Source organism: Acanthochromis polyacanthus, chromosome 6, assembly GCF_021347895.1.
Source record: "Acanthochromis polyacanthus isolate Apoly-LR-REF ecotype Palm Island chromosome 6, KAUST_Apoly_ChrSc, whole genome shotgun sequence".
Taxonomy (NCBI): Eukaryota; Metazoa; Chordata; class Actinopteri; family Pomacentridae; genus Acanthochromis; species Acanthochromis polyacanthus.
In genome coordinates, this window is record NC_067118.1 from 43,223,890 (window position 1) to 43,240,396 (window position 16,507).

General features: G+C 40.3%; 1 protein-coding gene across 1 annotated transcript in view; it reads left to right on the forward strand.

The window, feature by feature from the left end:
• The first annotated feature begins 647 nt into the window (after positions 1-647).
• Positions 648-16,507, forward strand: part of sema3bl (sema domain, immunoglobulin domain (Ig), short basic domain, secreted, (semaphorin) 3bl) — a 79,706-nt gene continuing 63,846 nt past the window's right edge. Inside the window, exon 1 of the mRNA XM_022209015.2 lies at positions 648-985. Within this exon, the coding sequence (XP_022064707.1) occupies positions 880-985 (106 nt within the window). The 5' untranslated portion in view covers positions 648-879. The remainder of the gene's footprint in view (positions 986-16,507) is intronic.

Genomic DNA, 16,507 nt, shown 5'->3' on the forward strand with positions numbered 1-16,507 from the left:
ACAGTGAAGATAAAGTTTCTGGAAACATCAAACCAGAAGAATAGAATAGAATAGAATAGAATAGAATAGAATAGAATAGAATAGAATGTGCTTTATTGTCATTATAGTGTCCAATGAAAGTGAAAGTGTCTCCTTTCCAGTTCCAGAATTCTTAAGAACTCTTTACAAACAGTCTGTTTACACATGTAACTAACAGTGGATATAAAGCAGATGAATGAGGTGGAGTGTATTGCTCATTTCACATTAAACTGTTGGCTGGGTGTGAGAGTTCAGGGTGCTGATGGCTCTCAGATAGAAGCTGCTTTTAGTCCGTTTGTCGTCACTTTGATGCCTCTGTAGCGCCTCCCAGAGGGCAACAGATCAAAAAGGTGAGAACCAGGATGTGAACGCCAAAAGGAAAAATCTTTTCTCACGTGTTTGAATGAAGAAAAGGACAAAGATCGTTTTCTATCAAACCAAAACATGAGCTTCATTTCAAGGAGTTTTCCAAAAGTTCTTTTCCACCTGCGCTGTGAGCATCTGAATCCATTTAACCTGATGATGATCAGCGGTGAGGACCAGGTGCGTCTGGAGGGAGGGGCCTCAGCTACGGCTCTCTCTCTCTGCTGTAAAGGCGTGGTATCTCTCCCTCCCTCCCTCCCTCCCTCTCCTCCTGGGTGAGACAGACTTGTGCTGGGCTGTGGATCTGCTCAGAGCGCGGCAGTCTCTCCGCGGATCAGGACTCCAGGTGTTTTACGCACGGAAGGAGGATTAGATCACCTGGAAATGCTGGCATCGTGAGCAGGAGGATCGAGCAGTTTCCCTCTGAAGTCTGCGGGAATATTGTGTTATTTTGAAAGACAGCATCTTGTAAACGCGGGAGGACACCAGTCCAGCAGAATGAAGGGATTTACACCTTGTTTGAGCGTGATTTGTGCCGCGCTGCTGTTGGCCACCGTGACTGGAACCAAGTTAAATGTACCGCGACTGAGACTCTCCTATAAAGGTAATTAAACATCTGTCTGTCTGTCTGTAGAGGGCATCAAATTAGGGTTGACGTGTGAAGCATTTCTTAGTTTTCTTCAGTAAACAGTTGAACTTTTTATTCTTCTCCTCTTCGCGGTGGTCGGAGCTGGAAGCGTTGGTTCCGTCTCGGTGTTCTGGCTTCTGTTTCTGGGCTTCATGTGCTTCAGGAGGCGCGCACACGTTTATTTGCGCGTTTTCCAGGCGGGGTGCAGCAGCCAGAGGAGCTTCTGGCGGAGGTTCATCTCTCTGCGGTTCTCATCCGCCGGAGTGATCCTCTGGTTCCTGGACTTTATTAGAATCCACACAGAGCTGCTGCTGAGGAGGATTCTGTTTGTCAGGGTCCACAATGCTCGTTTAGGTTCAAACCTGGATAAAGATCTCCATGTTTGAAGCCATAAAATGTGATTTCATGCTTTCCTGGCTGCTTCAGGACTTCATATCTGAACTAAAGTGAAACCTGACCACATCCAGGGTGTTTCCTCTCTCACCTACAGCCCTGCTGCTGGCCATGACTCACGCAACTTAAATGATAATAAGCCAGTAAAGTGTGTGTGTTTCAGTGTGTGTGCTCATTGTTTGGCTTCACTCAGGCTAAAACAGTTCTGCAGCCATCATCATCATCATCATCATCATCATGGCTGCTCGATATCACACAGGATTTCCTCCTGTTCAGAGAAACTCACCGTCTGAGCTTACTGCTCTTCCTGTTGGCTGGACTGGAAATAAATCCAGAAGGAGAGAGAAACCAGCACAGAACTAACAGAGGGATGTCTGGATATTTAGCAGGACAGAAAAGAGCAACAAAAACAGGAGAAACGGGGTGAATATGTGGATTCAGTTCTTAAACTTCACATTTCTTCTTATGCTGCTCATATCTTTGCTTTAGGATGTTTGAGGAAGTCCTCTTAAAAATTCAAGAGTTTTAAACCTCATATTCTGGGCGCCTTTTGACCTTTTCTTTTTCTTGTCACTATTACAGCACAGTAAGTCTTTATTAACCCTCATGTTGTCAGATTGACCCGTTTTTAAGTTTGAAAATGTGAATAAAAAATATGTTTTCACTGTGAAATTTCTGATGTCCACATTTTCAACATTTTTGGGAAATTTTAGAATTTTTTTTGGTGGAAAAAAGAAATGTTAAAAATGTTCTTAAAGAAACTGATATCTATGGAATCACTTTAGATATTTTTGGATTTTTTTTTTCATTTTTAAAAAATATTTACAAAAAAATTCTTGCCAAATTTGGAGGATTTCAAAAAAAATTTACTTTTAAGGAATTATTGGAATTTTCTTCCTGAAGGTTTAATAAATTTTCAGAAATTTGGTGATTTTTTTTTTTTTTTTTTTTCTGGTGAAATTTTTGGATTTTTTTCAGACAAGGAAACAATATTTTTTTGGTGCCTGTAGATGAAGACAAGAAATATGAAAAAATAAACTGAAAATATCCATAAGTAGTGACTGAGATTGTTCAAATTCCTCTGGATGGAAAGAACAATATTACACAAAGCAGTGGTATTGAAAGTATTCTTTTATTTAGTCAGGAAAAGCCCCTGAATTCATCTGAACATAATGAGCTGAGCACATTTCCAGCCTTCCAGAAGTTGCATTTTTGCATTGTAAAGTAAATTCTTCTTTATTTGAGCTGTGGAGGCAGAACAGTGGAACTTCTTTTAGCGAACAAACACAGTCGAGCCCTGAGCAAACACAACCAAAGGAGAGAGCAGAGCCCACGATGCTGAGTCACTGCCATTAAAGCCTCTAAAGCACAGAAGACTTTAAACCATTTTTTCTTCATCAGAAACACTCAGGTCTCATTTTGTAGCATCTTGAGGAGTGTGGGAAGAACTCTGTGGATCAGAGTCCAGCAGGTCTTTACTTCCTGCCTCATCACCTCAGATCTGACCCCAGTTTACCCTCTTTTACAGAATTTACCCTCTGACTCAAGTCTTCCTTCATCTTTTATCTCTTTTACCAGTAAATCGTCGTCTTTTCTCTCTTTACTCTCGTTTCTTTCTCCTTTCTTTCTCCTTTCTTTCCTCTCATTTCTTTCTGCTTTCTTTCCTCTCATTTCTTTCTCCTTTCTTTCCTCTCCTTTCTTTCCTCCTGTTTGTCGTCCTCATCCCTCACCAGAAGCCCACAGGGTGTTTGTATTCCCAGGAGGACGTCGAGGTAATTAGGCGACAGGAAAAGCTGTGATTATCTCGTTTCAATCAATTAGTGGGTAGAAGTTCAGCAGGAAGAAGACCATTTTTACCAACTATTAAAGTACTTACTGACTACAGATGCAGCAGATTTAGTGATCTGCAGGAGAAACCACTGATGCAAAAATACATCAGTTCTATTTTTAAAAAAAAAGATTATTATTTTATATCATATGTTGTGTGTGTGTGTTGAGGTGACATTGTGTGGATGTAGTGTGTGTTGTTGGCTGGACTCCCAGACCTCTACCAAGCATCTAAACAAACTTCCCATCATGCATCTCTCTCCCCGTCCGTCTTTCATTTGACCTCCTCTTCCTCTAGCTTCACCTCTTTGTTCTCACACACTGACTTTAAACACACACTGACTTTAAACACACACTGACTTTAAACACACACTGACTTTAAACACACACTCTGATGCAGCGTTCCCTCTGTGTTGATGAGGCTGGGGGGGGGTGGGGGGGCGTCTCTGCTCACTGGTTCTCAGACTGAAGGGTTCTGTTTGTTTTTGCTTCCATGCTGTGAACGAACACGTTTGTTTTTCCAGTTGGCATCGCCCAGATGCTTACGTACCGCCGGCTGCTGGCTGTTTTAAGGCGGAGCTGGGTAATCTGTCACCGGGAGGCCGATCCAGACTCCAGGGATGATGGAATGTAGGGCGTCTCTCATCCTGTCATCTCCTTTCTTTCATCCATCCATCTCTCCTCCTCTGCCTCGTCTAATTGCTCGTTCATCACCATCTTCTTCTCCTCTCGTGTTTTTCTCAAGTTAAGCTGAATTTCTGATCTAAAACCCAGCAAAACAAAAAGAAGACAAGAAAAGCAGTCAGAGTTCAGTCCTCCTCCAAGGCTGCTCAGTCGTTGCATCATTTCCAATCGATATGTCCTGATAAGTCCTCAGCTGAAGGTATTAAAAATGCTTCTACAGCACTAAACCATTTTCACAGTCATGTTCAGATGCAGTGTAATCAATGACTAAAAGGAATAAAAACATGTCCAAAATGACTCAAATTTGACCTCATAAAATAAGTATGTTTTCTAAATGGTGTCAAAAATGACTAGAAGTTGGTCCAAAATGACAGATTAGTCCAGAAGTTGCTCAAAAAAATGCTCTTTAACTGTTCAAACCCTGTCCAGCATGAGTTAATGATCTAGGATGGCTGAGAAGGGTTAAAGAAATGGGTCCAGAATGACTTTAAAATGTTTTCAAGCTATTAAAAGTATTAATTATTCACAGTTACAGTTTTATAAACACTGTTGGTCCTCAGAGGTGGATTTGTAGCAGGATCACAATCAGCTGATGTAGTGTTCACTGGTTGTCATGGTTACAGTGACGCTATCTGGCAACGATACAGAAATCTTTAACTAATCCATGGATCCAGACCATAAGCTGCATCACTGCCAGAATCTGATCACTTGGTCCTTGAGTCATTTCTGACCTTCACTGGAAATTTCATCCAAATCTGTTGGTCTGTTTCAGAGGAATGTTGGTAACAGACAGACGCCGATCATGACAAAATAATAATAAAGCATTTGTACTAACCAGATTTAGTGAGAAAACCCAAAAATGTGTGCCACCATGAATCCATCAGAGCTCACTCATAAATCGGGTCCTTTTCAGCTGAACTTCAGGCGGTGTTTAAACATGTGAGCAGAATAATATCTACTGTGTGTGCAGTCACCATTTTCCCAGTATTAGCAACACATGCGAGAAAAATATTGTACATATTGATTCCAGCTCCCTCCAACTTTTGTAAAACAGCAATACTTTTAAAAACCCGTAAAACACTTTAAATCACCGTCTGGGATAAAACACTGAGCGAGTATCTGTAGACAGTACCAGTGTGTTTAATTAGTAAATTAATGAAGGATTTCTTCTTCAGACGTTGTGACTGATTCTGGAGTTTTGGGTTCAGAAGAGAGAAACTGAAACGTTGAGCAGCAAAGCCAACTTTCTGGTTAGACGTCCTATCTTTTATTTTTACTAGAATGTATATGAGCTAGAGTTGTAAGAAATGTGTGGAAGCAGAGAAGCATTCAGAGGTTTTAATGTGCTAGTAATGGATGGCATGTGTTTAAATGTGAGATGTTTGTGTAAAATCCTGACAAACAGTCGAGGAGCTCTTTACTCTGTGGGCCTGATTGCCAAAATTCAGAGTTTACAATCCATGAATAGCGGTCCAAAGAAGAAAGAAAGAAGAATGTAGGAATGGAAACAGTTTGGAGAGAAATTCCTGATGTGGGTGAAAGTTGTGATCCTTTATTGATTTCAGCTGTAAAGAAGCTCTTTAAGCTTTCACATTAGGATGGAGGGTTTTTAATGTTAACGACATTTTTCTCAAGTTTTTTATGTAACATTTTGTTCTGGAATTATTTACGGGAACAAAGTAAACTGACTAAATAAACGTTTTTCTCATTTTTAAAGTAAGTAAAAATCAATAACTATGGATTTCAACTGCTATGAAATGTACTTAAACAGAGCAGGTTCATCAGGTTCAAACTTCTCTACTTCTTCACCCACACTTTAAATAAAAGCTATGAACCTGCTGCTCAGGTGTTTGGCTGAAAGGTGAGGATTAATGTTTGCTTCAGCCACATTCACTTCCACATCCGTGTTAACATCTTCATCCCTGGTCTTCATTCAGCTGTGAGGATGGTAGTTTAAACGGTCTCAGCTGTCAGGATGGTTCCGTGACTCACAAAGGTCTAAATAAAATCCAGTAGCGCACATCAGTGCAGCATGTGGCCACAATAAAGCACAAAATATTAGAGACTGCTTTTATTGTTCCTCGTTTGGAAAACTTCAGCGTTGGTTCATCTTTAATGACTGAAATACAGTTTTTGTTGTTCAAAATTACATTTATATCAGACCGGCCGTATATATTCACTGCTTTTATGTAGAACACACCATGAAAATGTCCCATATTTAGTTTGGAGGCGACACCGTCCTGTCTGGTATGTGGACCTGCTGACAGAAGAAACACGCTGCATGTTTCTGACACCACGGCATGAAGTGACGACTCACACCGGATGCTGGATGTAGATATGTGCCGGTGATCACAACACAGAGACGTGTTGCCTCTGATGTAAAGGTCTGTGTTCGTTCAGCTGCTAGGGTGCGCGTTTGGAGCCGAGTGTGTGTTTGGCTGTGAGAGTCACAAAAAGAGCGACTGCATCTGATGTGGACATCTGTGAGTGTGGAGGTGTTGCTTGTTCAGCATGTCAGCAGCGTTTCTCATGTGGCAGCCCTTCAGATGGAGGAATTAGGAGCAGGAAGTGTGAGAGAGACGAGGAGCTGTAGATAAAGACGAGGACAGATGGAAAAGAAGCCGGTGTGAGAGGAGAGGAGGTGTCTGGGATGTTAGAGGCAAAACATAAAGGATGAATGAAACAGAAATGAAGAAATTAAAGGAGACTCCCGATAAGAAGCAACCAGAGTGAGACATCCCGTCTGAAAATAACCCCGTCTTTGATTGTTTCTGCTGGGATTGATTGAAAATAAAGAATAACCATCCCTGCTGACTGGTTTTCATTTATGGAGGAAATAAACGAGACTCATTTGGCAGATCAGACTTTAAATGAACCTTGAACAGGCTGGTAGTTCAGGTGTTTGATTTCCATCAACTAAAAGTAGATACGGTTGTTGTTAAACCTCCAAAACCAGATTTTTCTGGGTGTTTTCTGCTCTCATCACGTTTTTACTCACTGTGGGCTCATTTTTCACTGCATTATAAAGTCCTGAACCTCTGTAGAAACCTCACACCAGCAGCTAGAAGTAGAGAGAGCTCAAAAAAATAATAGAATCAGCGTGTACCTGCAGATGTTCTACGACTTCCACTGGCTTCCATACTTGTACAACAAGACAAATATTACAGAAATGAGACCAAAAATGACAAACCTGAGAATAAAAATGAGACACCACAAAACAAAACAAGTGACAAAAAATGGACAGAAATTTACAAAGCGACAATAAAATGGACGAACGACAAAAACAAGACTAAAAATGACAAAAGTAGACAACACAAGCAAGACAAACAGAACAAAACCATGAATAAAGCAGAAAACAAAATTAAGATAAAAACACAAGTAAGACAAAAAGGAAACACAAAATGACAAAAGTCAGGCAAAACAAGACAATATTAAAAAAATGAGACACAATTAGGACTTACTAAGACTTTCTTGGTTTTGAACTTTTCATTAAATCTGTTAAAAGTAAAAAAAAAAATCTGTAGAATAACTGATAAAACTGAGTCCAGGCCTGTTTCCTTCAAACCCTCAGACTTATGTTGTACGTCTTTAAGAGCGAGCTTTGCTCAGTGTAAACATCTTAAGGCTGGACTTCCTGTGATAAACACCCACTGGGAGATAAATGTGACACATCCCTGAAGTCCACGGCTCCACTGATAAACTCCTGCTGGATTGAAAGGCTTAGCGTCGCTGCCAAACACGTCCAGATAAACGCTGCATTGATGCCCTGACAGGTCAGGCCCTACCAGGCAGCGCTCTGAATCAGAACATGTGGCCCCATTGCTGGCAGCATTCACCCAGCTGAAAGATGAATTAAAGAGGGGAGGCCATGAAAGAGAGGAAACATCAATGAACCGCTGAGAACACAGAGGAGAAAGGAGGACGTAATGAATGAAGGACTCATGAATGTCAAGGGAAAGCAAACGATGGATCCATGAAAGACTAAACGAGGAAGAAGAGAAGCATTAGAGGAGGATGAAATGAGTCATTCCATCTCATTTCAACAAATCTGAGGAAATTTTGTTGCATGACCTCCTCTGATCATCTCCAAACTTTTTTTTAACTATCCCAACATAAGAATAGATTACTTGCAAAGTTTTAACATCATATGATTGCTATTTGCTAAGTTATAAAATATTTAAATCCCTATTTTTCCACTCGGAAATTGATATTTTAGGTAGAAAGGCTTGATTTAGGAAGATAATACTGGGAACTGACTGATGATATAGACTTACAAGTGATCTGAAGGGTTCAAACACCTTAACAATAGAGCAGGAAAAAAAAATTTGGAATGAATATACCCATTTCTCTGTGGTACAGGGCAATTTAAAAATTTGGCGAAAATGGCATTTTTCAAGAATTTAGGCATTTTTTTCACAAATTTTAATAAGTAACAAGGTTCATATGTTATAAAAATCTCAAAGTACCTTAAAAGTTCTCTCTAACCTAAAAATATCCAAGAGCTAGCTAGTCTCCTTAGACCTCAAAACGATGCCTATTTATGAAACAGACTGAAAAACACCATACATATATTGGCACAGAAACCAATGTGGGACATGGAGTAGAAACATGAAACTTTGTCTGTATAACAATAAACATCCGAATAATTGATATCTGAAGTATCAACATTGTTTCTTGAATCCTTCATGGCCAATTTAACCAAGAAATGCACTATGTTTTATAGGCGTTTTTTTAGGAATTCTAACTAATATATTGCAGTTAAAATGAGTTATATTGCCTTAGGTCCCATGTAAAACATGTAATTTGTCCCCAACTTATCACACCACTATTTCTGTCCTTTGAACTGCTTGAATTTCTCTGAAATCAGGCCATCATCTGCACCAGATATGTGGTACTGTCCACCACGGCGTGTTGAAGGAGCAGTGATTGGACAGAGGATGTGGGCTGTAGGCACCCACACTACGTCATCCTTTCTAGGCCATGTGAACTTCTTGCTGGGACCTTTTGGGTGCATGAATTTCACTTGCAAATCTTCAAATTCAGCTGATAAGTCAAATACGATACCGAGGCTGTCCTGAGAATGCAGTCTGGGAGTGATGCCATTTCTTCTTATTCAGTTACTGTATGAAAGAAAAAACAATGTCTATATAATAATTAACTTCAGATATGCCCTTTGTAACTTATACTACGATGCTGATGCTTCAGATTCATCTTTCATCTTTAGTTGGTCATGTAAATGGTTCCTAAAAACAAAAACGAGGATCAAAATGTATAGTAAATTGATTCAGCAGTTGCTCATCTTTGGCACAAGAAACAAATATGAAAGTAAGTTCACACATACTTCACACATACTAGTTCCTCCAAAAAAAATTTGAACCGCGTACCATGTATCCCACATGCACTTTTTAATGCCTAAAGTTAGGCTATTTTGGGTCTACACCTGAGTTCAACAGCCTATAAATCAATAAATAAGCTTTATTTTAATGTTTTAAAACTTTTACCTTATGCAACTTTCATTAGTAAAGAAGAAAATTCATTCTTTCAATGTCTTTTCACAAGAATAAGTCCTAAAATAGAGGCATGAAAAACCCAAAATAAAGTCGCCCATGAAATAATAAGGATATTTTGGGAAATTCCACAGTCCAGTATTTTTTTATTTTCATTCATTTCTATACTTTTCTCACCAGAAGGGTAAAAGTTTTGGAAGGGGAAAAAATTCTGACCATGTAAAAGGAGTATAAATTGCTTTTTTTAGTAGTTTAAAACCCTAAAATCATAGGCGAGGATTAAGTTTGGACTGACTATGGGTATTAGATTAGATCATTACTGCTTATACTGTATGTTTATAACCATAATACTTTGCATTTGTTCATAAAATTACCCAAATAAAGCCCAAAAAAAAATTTGGGAGGATCTGAGAAAGTGGTGCAACAAGCATTTGTTGAATTGACATGGAATGACTCAAATACCAGAGGAGGGCAGATAAAGAGGAGGTCATGGTGGTGGAGAGAGATAAATGGATGAGAGGGGCGACGAAAATGAAAAGAAACGGGAAAGACGGGAGGTTGAAAGAGTGAGGAGGAAAATGAGAGCGGCGGAGGAATGACAGATGGATGGATAAAAGAAGAGAGGAGCTAACCTGGAGGCTAGGAGACACTGGGCCCTTTGAGAGGAAAAGGTTGAGGGTTCAAGTCCCAACAATGTGTCTTTGACCATCTGTCATGTAGATTACTAAGTAGTCCACTTACAGAGCGGCGTTATGGGAGACCTGTGAGGGAGTATCCTGTGTCTCCGTCCTCTGTGGGATCTGTACTATTGTTTGACTAGCATGTTGAATAAAGGGAACATGCATGTGTGTTCTCAGTTTTTAGCCAAAACCAACCTCGGGTCCTCAGCGCTGGAGGTTGTTTTAACATAAGCGTTACAAATCACAGCGGTACACCCACACCAGAGGGGGTTCAAGCCCTGAAAACTATTTATCTAATCTTTGAAGACTGAAGACGTGCAGCAGCTCCCCTCCTGATGCCGTCCCTGTCAGGAAACAAAGATCCGTCTCAGGAGATGTTTTCCAAGAGCGTTTTTAAGGACACTCTTGAATTTCTTCACTTGTTTGCCAAATCAGCACTTAAAGCTGTTAAGAGCTTCTTATTTTCAGTGTCTAAAGATGCTGAATGCTCTGTAAAGTAGAGAGTCTGTGGGCTGTGCTGTGTATATGAAGACCAAGACATTAAAACCACATGTATGTTAATGAGCAGGTCCCCCTAAAACAGCTCTGAGGACTTCATAGGACTCCTGAAGGCGTCTTGTGATGTCAGACACTAAGACATGAGCAGCAGATCCTTTTCAGGTACTTGGATCGGTGGAATTCAGAGGCCAGGTCAAGAACTTGAACTTCCTCAAAGCATTCTTGAACAGTTTTTGGAGAATTATCCCGCTGAAAGAGGCTGCTTCCACCACAGAGAGCCGTTACCATGAAGGTGGTGCATCAATGGTTAAAGGGATGTCAAAGGAACATCCACGTGAATGCAGGACCCTAAGCTGCCCACATCATCTCTTTCCTCCGTAAACAACCCAAAAAAATGGCATCATCTTGATGACAATGAAAGAACACAGTGATCTGTTTCCATCAAGCTTCAAGGATCTCTCTGGTTTTGTTTGGATTTGACCTGTAGAAACGGTGAAGGAGGCCTTTCAGGGATGTTCTAACAGGAGGGATGTCAGCTGTGTTTCATGGGCTGTTTATTTTATTGGACTTTACATACCCTGCCTGTCCAAAAAAAAGTGTCCACCTGGATTTAACTAAACAGATCAGATCCTTCCACTGGATTATTACTGCAGTGATGACAACAAATTCTTCAACCCTAGCTGATGCAGTGAGGAGCTTCATGTTAGCTGTGGTCATAAATGATGTTAATCTGTCTCAGAAGGGTCAAATTATTGGCCTGCATCACGCAAAGAAAACAACTAAGGAGGTGAAACGACTAAAATCAGGTTAAGAACCGTTCAACGCATCATTAAAACCTGAAGGATAGAGGAGAACATCATCTTCAGGAACTAATGAGTCTGATGAGTCCAGAGTGATGGGGGCAGAAGTTTAGGTTTTGGTCTTGGTTTTAGACCTTTCAAGGTCTGGTTGAGGACTGGTTTGTCTTGGATGCCACAGTGAATGAGTGCCGTACTCAAAGCTGAAAGCAGTCCAACAACAGTGTGGGACTTTCTTTTGGCCGGGCAGCATATCTTGCTGTTCAAGTTACTTTTTCTGTTTTTGTCTCACTTGAATCGCTCTAAAATCAAAGTAAACATGCTGGTATCCTTTCCTCCATGGCAGGGCTTCAGACTGAGACCAAAATGTTCACGTTTGCGTACTTTTTTCTGAGAGTGTGTACATTAAAATTTCTAGTGGTTGCATTGTGGGGGTGATTGATGATCCTTAAGCTGTATTGGTGTCACTCTAACTGGTACAGACAGCTAAGCATTAACCACAGTGGTGGGAAGTAAGACTTTGTGGTATTTATACTTACAAATGTGAGGCTTTTTCGCTCATAGAAAAGACTGCATGTAGAAAATAATAATATATATTGGACAAATCTGACTGTAAAGCTCCTAGATTAGGTCTTTTCAAGGTCACACACCTTCCTGAGCACCAGAACTACCAATCAGCAGCTACTGTATGTGGGGGGTTTAGGGAACATTGGTAGCTCGTAGAGTCTATCGATAAGCAGATGTTCAGCAAGTGATGTGTTTTGTCTCATGAGGTGAGAGGAGCTACCAGTGGAAAAGGGATGTTCTGATGTTCATATCCTTATTGGGGACACTTTGAGCAGTGGACTGGGGTTTTTATGTCTTTATTTGATGGGGACGGAGAGAAAAAGGACGGATGACATCCAGAAAAGGACCAGATCTGGAACTGTCTCCATAACCAGCATTAAGGCTTTGAGCAGCTCTTTTGTGGGTCCATCCTTCAGTCCTGACATGCATCAGTGGTTCTTAGGCACCCATGACCTTCTCAGTAGATCACTGGTTGTCTCTTCTTGAACCAAACACTGCATACCAGGAACACCTGACAATCCCTGCTATTCTGGACATTCTCTGTCTAGACATCAGTTTGACCCTCAGAGTCTCTCAGATCCTTTAGCTTTTTTCCTGCTTCCAACAGTTTCAAGAGCAGACGATTCACTTGCTGTCTAGTAGATCTCAGCATCGTAGCAAGATGATCAGTTTGACTAATTTGATTAAAGTGTCTTTGAATTTGTTCTGATAACTTCCTCTGTTTTCTACAGCAGCTCACATCATTCCTTTAAGGCTTCTTAAGGTTAAACCAATTGTTAAATTTCAGGTGTTTCATCATTTGACCTTGGTTTGTCTAACGCCAGAGACAATCTAATAAACAACTGTGCCCTTGTCATGGTACTGGGGGGAAAAAAATGAGGTTATCAGCATTTATCACCTACAGGAAGCAAAACTTTCCTGGAAAACCATCCAGTTATTACAGCTTCCTGCTACGGAGACGTGTTGAAAAGTAAAAGTCCCCATGTAACATGTGCAACATACAGAGAATCACCACACATAACATGACACAACATGACATGATATGGCATAAGAACAAAATATTATATAACATGACATAACAACATAGCATGATATAACATAACAACAAAACATATAACATAACATGATATAGCACAATAACATAACATGACACAACATGACATGATATAGCATAACAACCCAATATTACATAACATGACATAACATAGCATGATATAACATACCAAAACATAACATGACATAGCAACATAACAGCATAACATATAACACAACATAACATGATATAGCACCATAACATGACATGACAGAGCAACAAAACATGACTTGACATGACAGCAACATAATATAACATAGCGTTACATAATAACATAACATGACATAACATAGCAACAAAACATGACATGACATAGCATGATATAACATGTGACATGACAGCAACATAATATAACATAGCATAACATAATAACATGACATGACATAGCATAACAACATAACTGTTCATTCACACTGAGGCTGAAAGCTCTTTAGGATATTTTGTTCAACAGAAATAAATCGTTGCAAGTTTTAGTGGAATGCCTCAAGTTTATCTACGTTTTATTTTGAAGGAAATGCAATGCCAAACTTGAGCAATTCCACCAAATCTGCAATTTCCAACAAGCGAGTTCTCTGCAGGGATTCTGTGGGTCTTGGAAAATCAACCTGCAGTTTATTAGCAACACTTTGTTGCGAAACGTAACGCTGTCGGTTCTGCAGCGCTCACATGTGGCCCCTGGACTGAAAAATAATCGTCTGTCTTTGCTTCATTTTCTCAAACCTGCACGAATGTAGCAATAAAATTAAAGTATAACTTACCCAGCTGTCCACCCAAAGCTTTTAATGCTTTAAACAAGTCACAGAGAAAACTTTGTGATCTGCTGGACTAATGTTGAGTTTGGCTCCTCGTACGTCCAGAGAGCTCGCCGGGCCGTGGTGTTGAAATGACAGATGCTCTGCCAGGGTTTTGTTTTATGGTGAGTCTCGCTGTTCCAACATGAGACAGAAACATCCCTCCACTGATATTTTTCTCTGGCTGAGACAGATAAACAACATTAGCAGGAGACGTTAAAGGATTACCGGCTGTTCCACGTCGAGCAGCCGGACCTCACTGCAGAAATCAAACGCACAAAAAGTGAAGTAGGAGAAAAGAAATATACACAAACCCTTATATTACAAAGACAAAGAGGGCTTTTCTCATCCCCTCGTGTCACTACAGGATCCTACCATTTGACGCTTTGGCTCAGAATGAATGCAAAGTGACAGAGAAACAGGCCAGAGGTGATGGGAAAAGTCTTTAAAGCAGGATGGGGGAACATTACACGTCAAACGCAGTCCGCTGAAACAAACACTCCCTCCCTCGTAGCAATCGATTAGTTCCACTGGAGCCGCCGAGCACAAGAACTCCTCTGTTCACTGACATTTCAATTAAACAGCAGCCGACAAACATCCCAGTGATACCAGAGGAGAAAAGCTGAATATGTGATTCAGTGATACAAGTGGCACACGAGCGTCCAGCTGTATAATTACAACCAGATCTCTTTGGTTTAAACAAATCAATTCGTTTCTTGACTTTTAAATGCTTTAGATGTATTTTGGGGTTTTTTTTTGCACAGATTTATACACTGAATATGAGCAGTTTATCCTAAATCTGTCATACAGAAACCATATATCGTCATCAGCGCGGCGTTTATGAAGTTTAATGTGGAACAATTACACAGAATAACAGGGCAGAAAAATGAAAACAACAATCTTACACTCGTTTAATCAGTGGACTGAATGAACTGAAGAAAGAAGAGGCGAGATGTGGAGCTGAGTGACGCCAGCAGTGATTTATCTGAACTGTTTGTGCTGAAAAAGGCGACAAGATGGAGAATTTTACTGAGAGTGGAGGATTCAGGAGAACAGGAGAGAAAAGTATGAATTTAAAGACTGAAGTCAAAAGGAGAGAAAGTGTATCTGAGTGAATTTATACACTAGTGTTCCAAAGTTTGGGGTCATCCAGACAAAAACTCCCACTTTTATCCATGTGCTAACATAACAAGGGTTTTCTAATCATCAATGAGCCTTTCAGCACCATTAGCTAACACAATGTAGCATTAGAACACAGGAAATGTTCCTCTGTACCCCTATGGAGATATTCCATTAAAAATCAGCTGTTTACAGCTACAATAGTCATTTACCACATTAACTATGTCTGCACTGGATTTATCATTCATTTAATGTCATCTTCACTGGGAAAAAAAAGTTTTTCTTTCAGAAATAAGGACATTTCTAAGAGACCTGGTGTGTAAATGAAGCATAGATGGAGAAGTGAGGTAGGATGATAACGTATTTCTGCAAAAAGAGAACGGAGAGAAGCAGGAGAGCTGAGGAGGAGTTTTTCTCCAGGACAGAGTCAGAGGCAAGTGGAGGAGCTGAGTGATGTTTTCAGAGTGGATTAAAAACGGGAGATGAAAGTGGACCAAAGACGGATGGAGAGAAAGAGGAAGATAAGGAGAGGAGGAAGAGATGATGATGAAATGAGGGGAGGCGGGTGAGGGTTGATGAGGATCGAGGGTGATGAGGTCACACCCCACGCCGTGTTTTGATTGGCCCAGGAGGAGGGATCGGGTAACGGGAGCGCTGACAGGCATCCTGAGACGACGGAGGGAGGAGATGTGGTGAGAGAGAGGAAAAGATGGAGAAGGAAAATGACAGAAAAAATAAAGGAGAAAGATATGATTTAAAGTCGTACCGTTGAGGTCAGCGGCGTGGATGAGATGACATCCAGTGAGGAGCAGGAACAGGTTTGCAGGAAATCCCAGGATTTATTCTGTCATGAGTTCTCTGACCTGCTGGTGGAACTCCCTGAGAGTTTAAACAAAGAAAGCTCACATCTGCAGGGAAAGAATCTGAACTAACACGCCTTCACTGACACGCAATATTTTACTGAAACTCCTCTTCAGAGTGCTGAGGCCTGATAAGAAATAACTCAAAGGAGCTTTAATTATTATTAACTTTTATTTAACCGGGACAAATCCCAGAAGCAGAAAATACAAAACACAGTTCAAACACGAGAAAAAAAAACAAATGAGAGGTTAAAAAGCGCTCCATGAGATTAACTCCATTACCTTTCCAGTCTTTCTCCAACACATTCCAGTACTGTATATTCATTAAATCAGTTATCATCATAATCATTCAGAATTCATGTGAATCTGAACTTTAGATTTCTGTCACTCTGTGCTGAGCGGCTGCAGCTGTTTTCCTTTTAGAGAAACAATGCTTTTCATTTGGAAAACTCATTTCACCTGTTTGTTGTCTGTAAAAGGAAATATTTCTCTGAAGTGCAGAATCCTTCCAGCTGGAGAAGCTGAGCTGTCCTCTGTTCACTTTACGTGCTCTAATCTGGATCTTAGCACCTTTTAGGAACATGATTCATCCATCATCGTTAAATACTACCGGCAGACTGACAAACTCCGTTAAGGGGCTTTTAGACAGAACTTTTTTATGAAATCAAATCAAATTCATTTA